General features: G+C 41.6%; 1 protein-coding gene across 7 annotated transcripts in view; it reads right to left on the bottom strand.

Annotated features, from left to right (window-relative positions):
* Window positions 1-14945, bottom strand: part of EVL (Enah/Vasp-like) — a 131422-nt gene that overhangs the window by 53414 nt on the left and 63063 nt on the right. For all 7 annotated transcript variants that reach the window (XM_041476354.1, XM_041476357.1, XM_041476359.1 and 4 more), the window contains exon 3: window positions 8436-8613. In XM_041476354.1, the coding sequence (XP_041332288.1) occupies window positions 8436-8613 (178 nt within the window). The remainder of the gene's footprint in view (window positions 1-8435; window positions 8614-14945) is intronic.

Below are 14945 nucleotides of genomic sequence, written 5' to 3'. Positions count from 1 at the left end.
GTATTCCTGGGAGCTCTCATTAACTATCCCAAGGAAATCCACAGAGCATCACTAAAGATACACATTAGTTTTCAGGTCCCTAATTTATTATTGTTAAGCCAGAGGTTTAAGTATCATTATAGTTACTAGTTAATTACACCATAATTAGAAATCATTATTTCATTAACTAGAAAGTTTGGAAGAAGATGATAGTAAAATTGTCAGGGACCAAAGAAGGGTTCTTAGCATCAATCCTTTACAGTCAGTGATGAGAAAGAAAGGGAGAATGGGATGAATTTTGCCTTTAGGGACACCTAATACATAACTGACTGTACCAAGAGCCTCTGTTACTGTTTCTTGAGCACACAGATGTCCCAGCTCAGGCACAAAACCCAGTGCTACTGATGCTTATAGTCCCACTCCCATTGACAGGAAAATCATGGTCACACAATTACTAACTGCTAGGACTGGGATCACAGCTAGGGGAGTAGATGAGTTACTGTACAGAGACAAACTATTATAGAGCCTGGCTGTTAGCTGAGAACACAGAAAGTCTATTAAATAAAAAGAAGCAACCAAGGCCCGGCTGGACAGGGCTTTGAGCAACTTGACCTAGAGGAAATTGTCCCTGCCTATGGCAGGGGGCTGGAACTAGGTGATCCTTAAGGTCCCTTCCAACCCAAATAATTCTATAAATGATCTCCAAATGAAATCTTGCCAAAATCTGGCCTGTACTGCTTGTACAGAAATTACTGGACTTGTTAAATTTTGACAATGAATTTTTTCCCTAAGTTAATATATTCTTCTGCCACTGACTATAGTGAAAAAGCCACAGTGAATCTTCTATCACTGAGCTCTGGGAGCTTTTCCAGTTTGCACTACACTCAGAAAAACGGGGGTTTGAAGGCAATGGTGCAAGGGAATCTTGCTAGCACAAGTCAACGTGTGCAAGTCTCTCTTAAATCTCTCAACAATTTTTTTTCCCCACACACAGTTTCCTTCCTGAAGTGGTTTTGATTTAGTGCAGAAGAGTTGAGCACAGCAAAAAGCATCAGCAAGAGGCTCAAGAGCCTTTAGGTTTATAATGCTCTTCAGAGAACAGAGGCACCTTTTGTTGTTGCAGACGTTGGACAGCAGCTCCGGCTCTGAGCGGGGTACAATGGAATCCTGCAGGAAAGTGGCTGAGAGGCACACAGGCAACATGTCATGGGTCTTTATTTGCATAACACTGTGAGAGCACTTCAGTGCCCTGGAAAACTTTCTGCCGTGGATCCCTACCATCTGGCGGACTGAAAAACTGAGTTGAAAAAATGCCTACTTCTATACAGCAGAATAATTCAATAACGGTTTGATACTTCCTGACAGATGAATAATGGCAATGATATTTGCAGTTCTAGCACTGAAAGGAGTCTGTAATCCCAGTTTATCTATTCACCAGTGAATCAATTCACCTGCTGTGCTCCACACAGCTGGAGCCAAGCTAATACAGAAGATTAACCAGTTTTACTCACTGCTTCTCCTGCCTGGGCCAACTTCTTCCAGTTCTGGTTTGAAACATGTTTCTCTTAATGTGAAGTGTTCCCAGGTTCCTAGAAGTTGGTTAGAGCCTAATGCTAATAATGCAAGAGCTGTGGGCTCCATCCCTGTATGGGCCATTCCCTTCAGAGCTGGACTCAATGATCCTTGTGAGCCCTTTCCAACTCTGATCCTGTGAAATGTCATATATCCAATTAGGAAGCCCAGGTTAACCTGAGAAGAGGGCACCTGAGCAGTTGGGCAGGCAGGGGAAGACTGCAAGCAAGTGCCTGTTATTCCAGGAGAAGTTTAGTTATTTTGGAAAGATGGGCAGAGGCCTTGTATGAGGACTGTCATCCCCCTCAGAAGAGGAAGAAGTTGTTTTGGGAATTAAACACAATGAGTGGTCCTGTGGCTGAGCTGATATTTTACAGCTGGGGTCACAAGGGACTCCTACCCTCACAGACTTTCACTGGCTGCTGCAGGAAAATAAATCCCCACCAAGTTTGCTGGGTAACAGCTCATCCCTGTCCAAATGGCAAAGGAAGGAATTTATTCCTATAGTAAGCAATATACTAAAAGACTCTGTATGCCATGTGGACTTTTCTGGAACAGTTTCAGTGATAAAGCAATGCAGCAGATGAAAGGAAAAAGCTCATCATCTTATTTGAATTTTCCCTCCCTCTTCATTGACTTACAAAGCACAGCAATTTAGATCAGAAATCCCCCTATCTGCACAACATTTCTGCGTGACTAAAGTTGATACTGAAACTGGTGTAGGCATGAGTCTGGAAACATTGTGAAATTTCTTTCTCTAAATCTTGTTCTGGTGTTTTTGAAAGATGTAAGTCAGAAAACAGTTATTCCCCTGGGAAAACTTTTGGGGTTTTTGTGTGTGTGTGTTTTGGGTTTTTTAAATTTTTTTTGTAAATTTGTATTTTGTATTTTATTTGTAATTTTTTTCTTTGTATTTTTCACATGCACCCAATTAACCATTGCCTGCAGGCTGCTTGTTTGGCTAGCCCTAGGTGTCTGACCACATGGATCATATTTACACTAGTGAGTCCAAAAGTTTGTTGTTTACAAGTTCTCTATGCCTAGATTATCAATAGGAACAATGTCTGCAATGGCTTGATTCAAAGACCCGCAGCAGAATCCATGCTTATGGTTCTGCAAATGTCTATGCCTTCTGAAGTTACACACATCTTTAAATGTTATTAGCACTCTGAAAAGTAAAATTTGCACAGAGTACACCATCTTAGGGCTTTATAATCTTCACCAACACACCTGATAGTGCAGGAAACAAGTCCACAGAGCAGCATGCAAAGTACCTTGCATGGAGCATGGATCTGTTTACCCCAGCACAGTTTTGGAACCAGCTGGCTTCAAGTGGCCACTGTGTTCTGTGGTGGGTCCCTTCCATTATTGATGAGTTATTTTATGTATTATGCAGTGCTGTAATGAAGATGAAGTCTTTTGTCTTCCTACATTGTGTCCTCTGTGGTGCTGGGAAGTTTGGAGCAATATTATCAAATAAAAGAGACACTGCTTTGTAGAAGATGAATTCAGATGACTGAATTTCTCAGAAGTTACATTTTACTGCCACTGAAAAACTGAGGGATGCAGGACTAGCTGTCAAAATGTTAATGAAAAGATTAACTGAATATAACATTAGAAAATATAAAAAAGCCTGTGTACACTTTTGTCTGAAATCCAGTGCACCATAATCCTCACACACATCCTTCACTGACAGAAACCTTGCAAATACTTAGGGCATCTAACTAGGAGAGAGAATGTATGGTACATTCTGTCACTTTATCTGCTATTTGATGAATCAAAGCTTTATTCTTTTATTTCTCCAAAGTCTTTTTCAAGGAACTTCCTCCCAGCGACAGAGACATGTCATCACTTCTGAAGGGATAAAAGCAGAATGACTGAAGGAATGGAAAAAGATCTCAAACTCCCAAGAACTTACTAAATCAAGGAGAAATAATCCACAGACTATTAAGATCTTCTAACCAGAGGAAGAGGAGTGAGGAGCAATCCTTCTGACTACCAAAACATCCTCCCTGCAGAGGCAAGGCTGGGTCTGTGAAGCTGAAGGCACAGGGCTGAACTCTGCACCTTCCATGACCTATGTCTGTATTGTGTGGTCTCTAAGACACTTAGAACAAGAAAATGGCTTTCTTACAAGGAATAAATAAAGAAATAAATCACTATTAATCTTCTTCAAACCTCTCTTCTATTTCAAGTTTTCCTCCAAATTCTCTGTTCTTAGTCAGATAAGGCAGCTGACCTCTAACTATGATTAACTCTGCAATAAGCTTTCTGCATAAGGCATTTCAGCATGTGGTGTTTACATTTAGAAATGGAATTTTCATACATTCTAAGTGAACAATAACTATCTAAGCCCCCAGGGCACAGACATCAAAAGAAAAGCAGTTCACAAAACATTACATTCACTATGTCACAGGCAGCATTTACCAGTAGCACAGATCAGAGTCTTAATGCTTCTCCAAGAGAAGAAGTCTTTAAGCCATGGAAGCCCAAGATGCCCTCAAAACTGGTCTTGCCACAAAGCTGAACCACTGTCCCCTGATGCAACATGGGAACATGCAGGTGTTGCCAGCAACCAGCTGGGACTCAGTGTCTGAAGCAAGGAAACAAAGAAATAAAAAGATTAAGAATCCCTTTGCCCATCCCCAGAAAATTGGGGAACAAGAAAGGAGAGAAAAGAGTCTCATTCCCTCTCTCCCAGAAGGGTAAATACTCACTGGGAGAAGCACTGAGAGTACAGCTCCATTAAGCCCTGCAGAAAGTTGCCTTCATTACAGGCACCACTGGCTTTCCTACAAAATTACGGCAGGGAAGAACTTGCCCATTTTAGCTTACTAATCTTCTCACGTTATGTCCTGCTCCAATAACCATGCTGCCCTGCCACCAGTGATTGCATTTGGGAAATCTAAGAGCATGTAAGCCCTGAAAAACATGAAACATCAAACAGCCTGTGGGCAGAATCTGTGTAAAATTCTTCCACAGTCTCCTGGGGCAGGAAGGGGTGAAGCTCTGCCCCCAGTGAAACCTGGCTGCAGATGACAAAGCAAGCTGGTGACACACTCCCTTGTACCATGTAACTTATGCCAGCGAAAGGTCTGACTTCTCAAAATGGACAGCCATGAAAGAAAAACAATTAAATGGGAAGTTATTTGTCATATTAATGGTCTTACTAAATGACACCATTAAAGCACTGTAAGCAAGAGATTGGTAATGAGCAAGTCAGTGTTATCATTTGCTCTCATTTTGCAGGCTGGCTCAGGACCAACATTTCTCCTTTTGTTTGTAAGGGAGAACAGATTAAAGAGATGTATAAGGAAATCAAAGTAATTAGGCACATAAATAAGCTGGCAGGTAAACAACTGTGATTCAGTGAGGCAGCTGTCAACCTCTAAAGGAAGGATGGTGCATATTTGTAATATTTTGGTTTTAGTCCCATTTTATCTGATTTTGGATTACCCCTCACCTAACTATCAGCATCTTTACAAAGCACAAGAATGAGCCAGTCTGTGTTCACCTCCTTCAAGGCTTGCTTTGCCCACCCTGGGGACGTGCACTGGGAGAGGCTCCCACCACAGCACTGAGAACAGGGACACCTGTAAGGTGGCCAGCCATGCCCATGGTAAGAGTATGGGTACATCCACGGCAGAAACACAACCAGCCAGACAGTTTAGGCTGTGGCTTTTCTCCCAACTTTTGGAAACTCTGGGGTGTCACACACCTGAGAAGACACCTGCCCCAACACTGATCTTGACAGGTAACCTGGGTAAACACAGTCTGGCTGGAGGATCTGATTCAGCCCATTTAACCTTTGGCTTTCAACAAAGCACTTGGGTTAGTTTTCACTCATGTCCCACGCAGTCAGAACAGAGAGGTCAGTGCTTGTGGTTGTTCTTGGGCATTGCAGTTTCTCTCGTGAAGAAGAGGGACAGTACAGCAATTCCCATCACTAGCTCATAACTGTGTGTTCATTTGAAGTGACTCAGCCATTTGAAATCATCGCTACCTAAAAATTATTTTCAACTTCCCTAAAAATAGACTGCTACCATTTTTTCAAACTAATTCAGCTTAGTGCACCATTCAAAACCCCACACCATTAATTTGTGCCAAGACCAGCTATTTTCCCACATGTAAGAGTACCCTGACTCCACAACTGCTGAAGACATGATGCAGTCTCACATCCACTGCTGTAGTGTACCATGATTAATTTTAGTTTATGGCAGTGGGTGGTAGAACGAAGGGAGAAGCAGGCATGGAAGCCAGAATCTATTCAACTATGGGAGGATCAGCAGTACTCAAATGTAATAATATCTCAGTGGGGAATATGGGAAAAAACTAAACTTTAGAAATAGCACATGCCAAGTAGTGCACAGAGCATATTCCAACTTCAGAACAGCAGATAGGGTTTGCTGCCCTGTGAATGGGGCAGAGCGAGCCTCTGTTTCACCCTGTGGTTTTGGTTGAGGTTTTTATGAGTGTATGAGCAGTTCTGGGCATACAAATGCACCCCTTAAAGCTGCCATCCATCTGCATAAGCACATGGGCAACTTTAATTCATGGATGCATAGATATAATAAATATGTTTTTTCCCTAATGATTTTTCCATATGAAAAAAGCAGACCCTAATGCAGCATGCAGGCAGCAGAAGGGATGGAGTATGCAGGAAGTGGCAGTGCCTGAAAATATATATGGATATGTGTATTTGTGTGAATTCCTATTCACATTAATTCATGCCCACAAAAGCTTAAGGGCTATAGAAGCCAGGAAGAGCAGATATGAAAAAACATTTTATACCTTATATCCATTATGTACTTTTGCTGTCAATTTGCATGCTGAGATCACTGCAGCAACAGGAAAATTCTTGATGATATAAAAAGCTTCATTCTAATCCATTATCAAGGTCTAGCTAATATTAAAGAGAAATACCTCTGCAAATAAATTTCATAATTTAAAAACAATGAAAAATGAGTGCTTCTGGAATTTGTTTCATAGACTCAGAGGTTTAAAAAAAAAAAAAAAAGGTGAAAATCCCTTTAATCAAAATTTCAGTTTTTGACAAGTTCAGCTGTAAAGAATGGAACAACTGGCAATCTTTGAAACTTCTAACACTTATGTATGAGACAAAAAGGGTTGCTGAGGACTGAATGTTTACCTGACTATTCTTTTTTGTCCAGATAATAAAATTTCTTATCTGTAACTGAATTCATGTCTTCGAATGTGACAACTACAAACTTTAAATACAAGCTCTTCAGCATGGACTGGATTTTAAACCTGCAAAGCATCTAAAGCACACTTTTGGTGTGCTAAGGAAATGAATTTAAAAATACCCCCAAAAAATCAAAAGGCAAATTTTTGCAGGCTATACATGCATAAACTTCTCAGAAACTGAATAGGCTTTTCAAGTGCTCAAAAATTCTTTCTTAAAAATACCTGTTGTTCATTGCTAGGTGTAGCTTACATAATTTAAGGCAGTTTCTTGTATTTTAGCCTATGAGCAATAAATTCTTACCCTGAGACTTGTGCTTCCACAAGGCACCTCCCTGAAGCAAACTCAAAATCCTGCAAAAACCTCACTCCCTGTGACAGGAAGAGACAGATGGGAAAAAAACCCAACCCAAATTTAAGGGCTTTTGGAAGAAAGGCAGACTCATCACAGGCATTAAACCAATCTCTATACCCAGACCACAGTCAAAGTACCCAAATTTGGAGGTCTAAAAGGGCTGGTCACATCTGAGCACACAAAGAGCTCTGTACTCTTCAGACTTTCATGAGTTTAGGATTGGTGAATCTTGGCCAGATTTCCTCATGAAATCTCCTGCTGTGGCACAGCTACAGCTGAAAATGTTCAAGATGAAGAAAGCAGAATTAAGTCCTCAGTATTTCTAAATATAGCCGAGAATTAGAAATATGTCTTGATTTTTGATGAGTTATACATTTGCCAGAATGCAAATAATAGAACAGAAATAGCAAAATAAAAAATTTGAACTCTTATATTACAAGTACACCTTTTAGTAAGACATATTTGTGTATTGAAGGTTGTCAGGAGACAATCTCCCTCTGAAGACAATCTCCGAGGAGGGAATCCCCTTCCATCACCAGTGATCACTGCAGTGAAACCTGGATGGCAACACGTGCTGCAAACCTTGACTCATCGTGTTTGCAAAAGGAAAATAGGGCTGTGGCATGTGTTTTTGCAGGAACAAAAAAATATGACACCACACAAGGACTGCTCTGTTCCCAGCCCAGGAGCTGCAGAGAGGTCGTAAGTGTGTAACTGAGGGCAGTGCATCATCCAGGTACCACAAACCAGAAACTGGTTTCCACTGAGAAACCAGGACTTTATTTTGGCCCCAGTTCAAGCTAATGCAATGACAAATTCACAGAACAGCAAACTCCACCACAAAGTTCTTTTACAGTCAACATAGTATTCAATAACCAAGGTGCCCCACACTCCTCTTTTGGAAAGCTGATCCACAAGAGCCAATGGCTGAAGCTGGCCCAACACACTGGAAATACCAGCTCTGAGTCCTGTCCTGTCAGATTTTGCTAATTTTACTCTAGCTTCTGTTTACTTAAAGTTGTATTCTGCCATCTCCTGTGTAAAACAACATATATACAGATCCACATAAATCAGTGAGGCTACCTGCCTGCTTAGGCATTCCCAAGTAACTGTTGATCTCCTATGGTGAGTTAAGGCATGATGAAAAATGAGCAGAAAGGGAAATAACATCTGAAAACGTGCAATTCATACCACAGCAAACGCTGATCTAAAGGGTAAGGTTTTTTATTATCACGTGTGTTATAATGGCATAATATCCAATACAACTGCACCAGGTGATTGGTAACGAGCATGTTAAAAGGCCACAGATTAAGAGAGATTAATTTACCTCCATCTTGTGAGTTCATGATATTCAGAGCAAACAGCATTGCATTGGAGAACGTGGTAGCCTCTTCTTTGCTTGCAAAATTCAAGCCATAGACCTGCCGTGCGTCGCGCCATTGATGAAAGGTAGGTGTTGCTTGATTGTACTTCAGTCCTTTCACAATTGAGTAATTAATCACTACCTGTGGTTTGAAACAGGGGTAAGGATTAACAATAGCTCTGTTTTCAGAAGGAAAAAAAACCCCCAACCCTTCTGTGAAGGTTACCTAAATGGGTAGAGGCAGCTCCTACATGTCTGCACGGTAAGGCAGTGCTTGTTTCAGTGACAGAAGACCCACATCTGGGGGTGACATTTACAACAGTACAGCTCAGCCTCAGGGACTTGCAAGTCAGTTTTGCAAAATCTATTACCTGCTCGTGTTTTCTACAGCACCTCCACAGGATGCAGCTGTGCAGATGCTGCAAACAGCTGTCAGGAGCCAGGGCCAGCAGCTGTTTCCATCTTTTGGAGGATGGTCATGCACAATTGTTAGAAAAAGAGCCACACAGAGCTCTTGGCACTAACCCTGCCCTATAGCACATAAATGTTTGACTCATTGCACCAGTTTTGCTTTCCTTCTCCCACGTGTCTGATCACCACCAGCTTCTTGTGCTTAGTTTTTTCTCTAGAATCAGGCAATGGCAAACCCAATCATTCCTCTCCCACCTTTTCCCTGGATGTCCGTGTGGTGTTTTCCACATAAGAGGTGACTGCAGCAGAAGGCTGTTTTTTTTGAAATTTAATCTGCTAAATACAATGCTTTGTTCATTCTCGGGCAGGCACCGGGACACCCAGCTAGACAGTACAGCTGGGATCCAGACAGAAACCTCCACTTCTAAAAGTGTCAGCGGCTCTAGCTAAGGGTGGAGAGGCAGGAGTGTCCACTGCACCACTGTACCACTTTGTACACAGAATTTATGTTAGAGGTGGACCCCACATACCAGAAAACCTACCTTTTTTTTTTTTTACAGTCTGACCACCTCTTGGAAAGTTTTCTGTTAACACCATGATTGCAACTAAAAAGCTTCAGTGTATTTAAATAGTCCAACAATATTTTTGATAATGACTGACAATTCTTAATTATACGGGCAGACTTTAACAACTAATTTCAAAGATTAATGACTCCTTGACTCCTAGCTCTGAGTTTTGAGTTTTCAGTGAATTGCCAGTTTAAACTGGCAGACAAACATTAGATGAGCACCTAATAAGGAACAAATTGTTTTGCCCACATTAGTATTTTTGAAGGACAACACTGTCTCATTGATACAGTTAACAGATGTCTTGTAACTTTACTATATTAATGTACAAAAAAATTATGGAAACCAGCAAAGAAGACACTAGACCCCAAGATGATTACAGATATACTATTATTTCCAGGATGCATTTACTTACAGAGCTAGCATTAGAGAGTGATGTAGAAGATAATCTTTGAATCCTTGGTCTAGCTTTAGGCACAAATATGATGGTCCAGCTGTTGCACTCAAAACAGTATCATTACTAAGGCTCCATGAAAATGCATTGAGAAGCAATCAGACTACACTGCTTTTTTTGGACACATTTCATTGAGAAAGTCCTGACCTGTGAGCTAAATGAAGATGCAGCCCTCCACTGGGTATGCAGGCTCCCAAGAATGAGTCCCCTGGAAATGGGAACTGCATCACCAACGTGCTGCGTGGGGACACCCACACCAACTAGAATAAAGTGGAAACTGGTCACAGCAGAGGCATTGGACTTCCTCTTGCATCTGACAGCTTGGATAGCCTTTTCTGCTTGAAAAATGAGAACATCACCGCATTCTACTGAGCAATGGGAGAGCCTGTACCAATGTTGCTCACACTCAAAGAGTCTCTTGAGCATCAAGTAGACTCATGACTGGATTTCTAAACCAACAGTTTTAACATGGATCAATTTTTAAGTCTTCCAACCATTTTTGAGTAGACCAGGCAAGGGAAGGCTTAGGCAGTATCGTTGAGGAAAAGTTTAGAAAGATTGTGAGCTTCTACCAGGCTTTCAAAGTGAGTCTTTCTCACCAACTCACAGAAACCTCTGTTTCAAAGGACACCACTATCAAAGCCCAAAGAGCACCAGAGGGTGCAGTGCAGCTGTATAATGAAAGGCAGAAATTGTAAAAACCTATGCCAAAAATCATTTAATGGAAGTCAGGTAAACTGTTCAAAACCTGCTTCCAATGAACTCCAAGGATCTGCATTGTTCTGAGGGTTAGATCCTTTTAATTGAATAAAGACAGAACGTGAATGTTGACCTTCAGTAATCATCAGGATGCCCACACATGTAATATCTTGTCTTCAAACTCAAATCAGAATTTACTGAGAAATTAATCACTGGGAAATGAAACTTAAAATAGTCAGATTTTCATTTTTATCTCCTTTGGCTTGTGTTTATAGAAAATGAAAAAAAAAAGAGGAGGGAATCCCCTGCTGTTGTTAAGAATGAGTGCACAAAGGTGTCTTGTACAGATGGTGTGGAGACTCTACAAGGCACATGATCATAATGAAGTGCTTCAGAGCAGTAATTAAAATAAAGAAGGTCTGCCTGTTTGAAGCATAGGTGTTTTTTACAGGTGCTTCTAAGGGATCTTTACTATAAAGCTTCATATGTCAGTAAGAGAGCACATCTGCCAGGCTGAGCAGACCAAGAGTTCATCCTTTCATCTTCAGCTCCAGTCTACAATATGTGAACTGGAGAAGCTCTCACTGGAAATCTTGAAGAAATAAATCATAGATTTGTCCATGGCAAACAGTTCTTCCTATAACTCTTCCCTTAGAATTTGACTTAAAAGCTGAAACATGACATTTTATATGCCACTTTTTTTCCTTTTCAACCCTCTTTTAGTATTTTATATCCTGCAACAATGTAGTCTTACTCATATATCTTACTGATATAAATGTCTGTGTTATTTTGAAGCCTGTTAAATTCTGTATTTCAATGATCTTATATGGCAAGGAGTTTCACAGACCAGTCATACATAGTACTACATTGACATGTTTCAATATTCCCATCACTATAATGTTTAAAACAAAAATATATGCTTCACTTCTACCCCGGACTCTCCTTCACCCTTTCACCTCAGTTTCAGGTGTAGGCTCCCTGGGAGCGACAGGGAATTTTAGAATCTGCACAAAAGCTCAAAACCAAGAAGCCCTTTCTTTTGAAGGTGGAGCTGTGAGCTGTCAGCAGTGACGATGGTGGTGGCTGGTGGGACTCACGGGAATGGGGCTAGAGGGGACAGAGTGGGCTTCAGGGAAGAACCTGAGGTGCAAACACAGCTAGGATCATGGAAAGAGTTCCCACACAGGCCTCACCACCAATACTCTTGCTTATGGAACCAGGACAAGACAATTGCTTGTTTCTGCCGTGCATGAAATGGTTCAGCAGCTTGGGCCCTGCCATGCTACCAGCACTCAGGCTCATCTCTCAGGGAGAAGCCATGACTGCTAAAACATCAAGGATATAAAAACTGCTACAGCTGAGGCCAGATTCTTTACTTCTTTAGGCAGGCCCAAACCTGATGAACTTCTATTAAGTTACAACAGTGATTAATTAGTTCTTTCTTTTCAAATATTGTGGTTAGCTTATATCACAAGAATCCTGTCCCTGTTTCAGTTTTGGCTTGGCTTCACATGTAAAATGTCTCACCTTCCCCAAGGCCTTGTTTCTACATTCACTTCTCAGCCACATGAACACAGCAGCCCCTCAGGAGATGTGATTCACTTCTGAGTTGCACGCTCCTCCCTGCCTGTTTGTTCAGCTCCTGCCTTTGGGTGATGAGATCATGCTGAACTGACATCACTTGATGTAAAGTCCTAATTTTAAACCTTCACTTGATCAGGACTCCGGAATGGGGAGCTACTGCTTTTTATCTTTGTGAACTTCTTGCATGGTGACTGAAGTTCGCACACGTCACCTTTACAACAGGCCAGGTAACAACAACAGCTGGCAAGTTACAACATGGGCGTGAAAGATGTGATTGCCACCATTGTCCTCAAGAATCACAGAATTGTTCAGGTCGGAAAAGACCTCAACGAACATCAAGTCCTCAATGAAGGCCTCAAGGAAACATCAAAGCTCACGACGTTAAGCGATTGTAGCTCTGATCTGGCCTCAGCTTCAAACCAGTTCTGGCCCCTGTGGATGCTTCAAAGCTTCAAGCTTGCACCTGGGGTTTTCTGAAGGCTCCTGCTCAGGCCAGCATGAGGCTGTGCAAGGCTGCACCTTGTGCAGAGCAGAAAGGGGAGCTCAGGTCTGTGCCTCCCAGGCACACACAGGGAACCTGAGCTGGCGGCCACTTCCTGGGGGGAGAGCGACGCTCCAGTTCTGCTGCTCTACAAACCATATTTGTCTGTGGTGAACTTTTCAGACACTGCCAGTTAGAGAAGGAGATAAGGTGATAAGGAGATAAGGTAAGCAGAACACGAATACAGCGTCATAAGCTACAGCACACGCCCCAGAAAAGGGATAGAAAACAGAAAGACAGCTAGACGGAGACAAGAAAAGAAGTCTACAGAAGAAGATATGTGGAAAATATGTGGATATAAGAGATATGTGGAAAAAGAGGATAAAAATTATAGAGAGATACTATTAAAGGTGTAATATAAACCAACAAAATTAAAAGGGAAATAAAGTCAGGCAGGGATGAAGCCACAAAGATTACTCTAGTCTGTGCCTTGACAAAGAATTTGGAAGAAAAGTTTAAATTGTTCCTCCATGGTATTGATGTATTACACATTTTAAACTAGTTTCTCAACTCGTCAAAAATCTGTGTAGCTTCATCATATGCTAAATCACATTTTAGCTGAAGATTGGTCCTTTTCAGATAAATATGTCTTTTCTGGCAAATCAACAGCTTCACTAAGGCCTCAATTTCAGTGAGATTTAACAGAACCTGAGAGGAAGCATGAAATGGCTTGAACAGAGAATTATTTAAACTGAAATTCATTCCTATTCTCTTTAAATGCAAATACTTAGCAAGCCCAGCAAGCTTATGAATCCATGTCAGACTCATATAAAATATATTCTGAATCTTTTAGAGTGTTCCTTTGAATACTATTATGCTGTCTTGACTTTATTAATAATACTGGATTTTTGCAATCATATTTAAGGGGAACGCTTTGTTTCAGGCAGTTTTAGGCAACTAAGGTAAGTGACTATACCTTCTGTTTATTTGAAAGAGGATTTTTAGTCTTTGAACTCTAGAGAAATATATTCTTCTACCTGTTTCCTTCTGAACTGAGATGATTTTTAGATAGCATGCAGCATCTTCATAAGTTGGAACATTTGCAAGCAAATAAAATATTGCAGCTAATGCAAAGCATGTTTGAAGTGTAGCTTAAGATTTGACTTTTTAGTATGTCCTACTCTTTAAACTGCATGGTCTAAGACAGACCTCTGGTACTTAGTCTCCCTTACATATATACATACTGAATTTATGACTTCTGCTTCTTTTACACGAGCTATTCAGTTCCATCTTAGATTGCAGTCACATGAAAATCATTTACATTCACCTGCTGGCTATGCAAAATAAAGAACTAGCATGGACATTGTATTTCATTTTTTTATGAAAATCTTTTCTATTTCTGAACGGAACTGCTTTCATACACTGCCTTTGCCCTACAGAAAATAATAAAAGCAGTCACAAAACTTTTGGCAGATGTTTCAAAAGTGCACCGCAAGGAGCTGAAAATTGTGCTCAAAACCCACCTATTTTTGTTCTGCTTTTCCTTTTTCAGAATGATGACTGTGTATAGGCATGGTGTAGCAAAGACATTATCACATCCAGTAAGCAACCTGAGCAACTTTTCCAGTTGGCCCAAGCACCTTTACAGCTGTCAGCTGAGGATCATCAGCATTTCCAAAAGCAGATGAATCCATACAAAATTTGTGGCAGCTGAGAGGTGGTGGTGCCCTGGCTCCTGTTCTCTGGGTTGGCCTGATCTGGCTCAGCTTGGCTGGGTTTGCCCTGCCCCTGCCAATGCCACACCAGCAGCAGTGTTCACCTCACCTTCCCAGGAGGCAACTTCCCTCTTCCCACTTTTTCCTGATCCTTGTGCCACACAGAGGGCCCAAGGTGAGCACAAGAGGTGGGCAGGCTGGGCTGCCACTGCCAACCAGCCTCATGCCAGCACACGGGGGGAGCTCTCAGCTCTGCAATTCCTGCTCTAAAATGCAGGTACTGCACCACTACTCCACTCAAGTAAACTTTTGTTTGGGGTCTAATTGTGACACTCTGTGTGGGAGCTCTGGGGGCACGTGCTGCCCAGCACACCTCGAACCAGGCTGCCGGAGCCACGCCGTGGCAGCCCTGGGCTGAGCATCAGGCTTTGGTGGCCAACGGGGGTCTGATCCCAGTTCTGATAATCTAAATCCCATATTATTCCTTTAATACACAAGGAGGTCCTGCAAAATTAGTCCGCTGTAAATCAGATCACAGTGTGCACCTAGGATTTTAAAGTGCAT

Source organism: Pyrgilauda ruficollis, unplaced genomic scaffold (assembly GCF_017590135.1).
Source record: "Pyrgilauda ruficollis isolate IOZ18807 unplaced genomic scaffold, ASM1759013v1 scaffold38, whole genome shotgun sequence".
NCBI classification, from domain to species: Eukaryota; Metazoa; Chordata; class Aves; order Passeriformes; family Passeridae; genus Pyrgilauda; species Pyrgilauda ruficollis.
The sequence above is the reverse complement of the archived record's forward strand: the minus strand, read 5'-3'. Positions and strand labels throughout refer to the sequence as shown.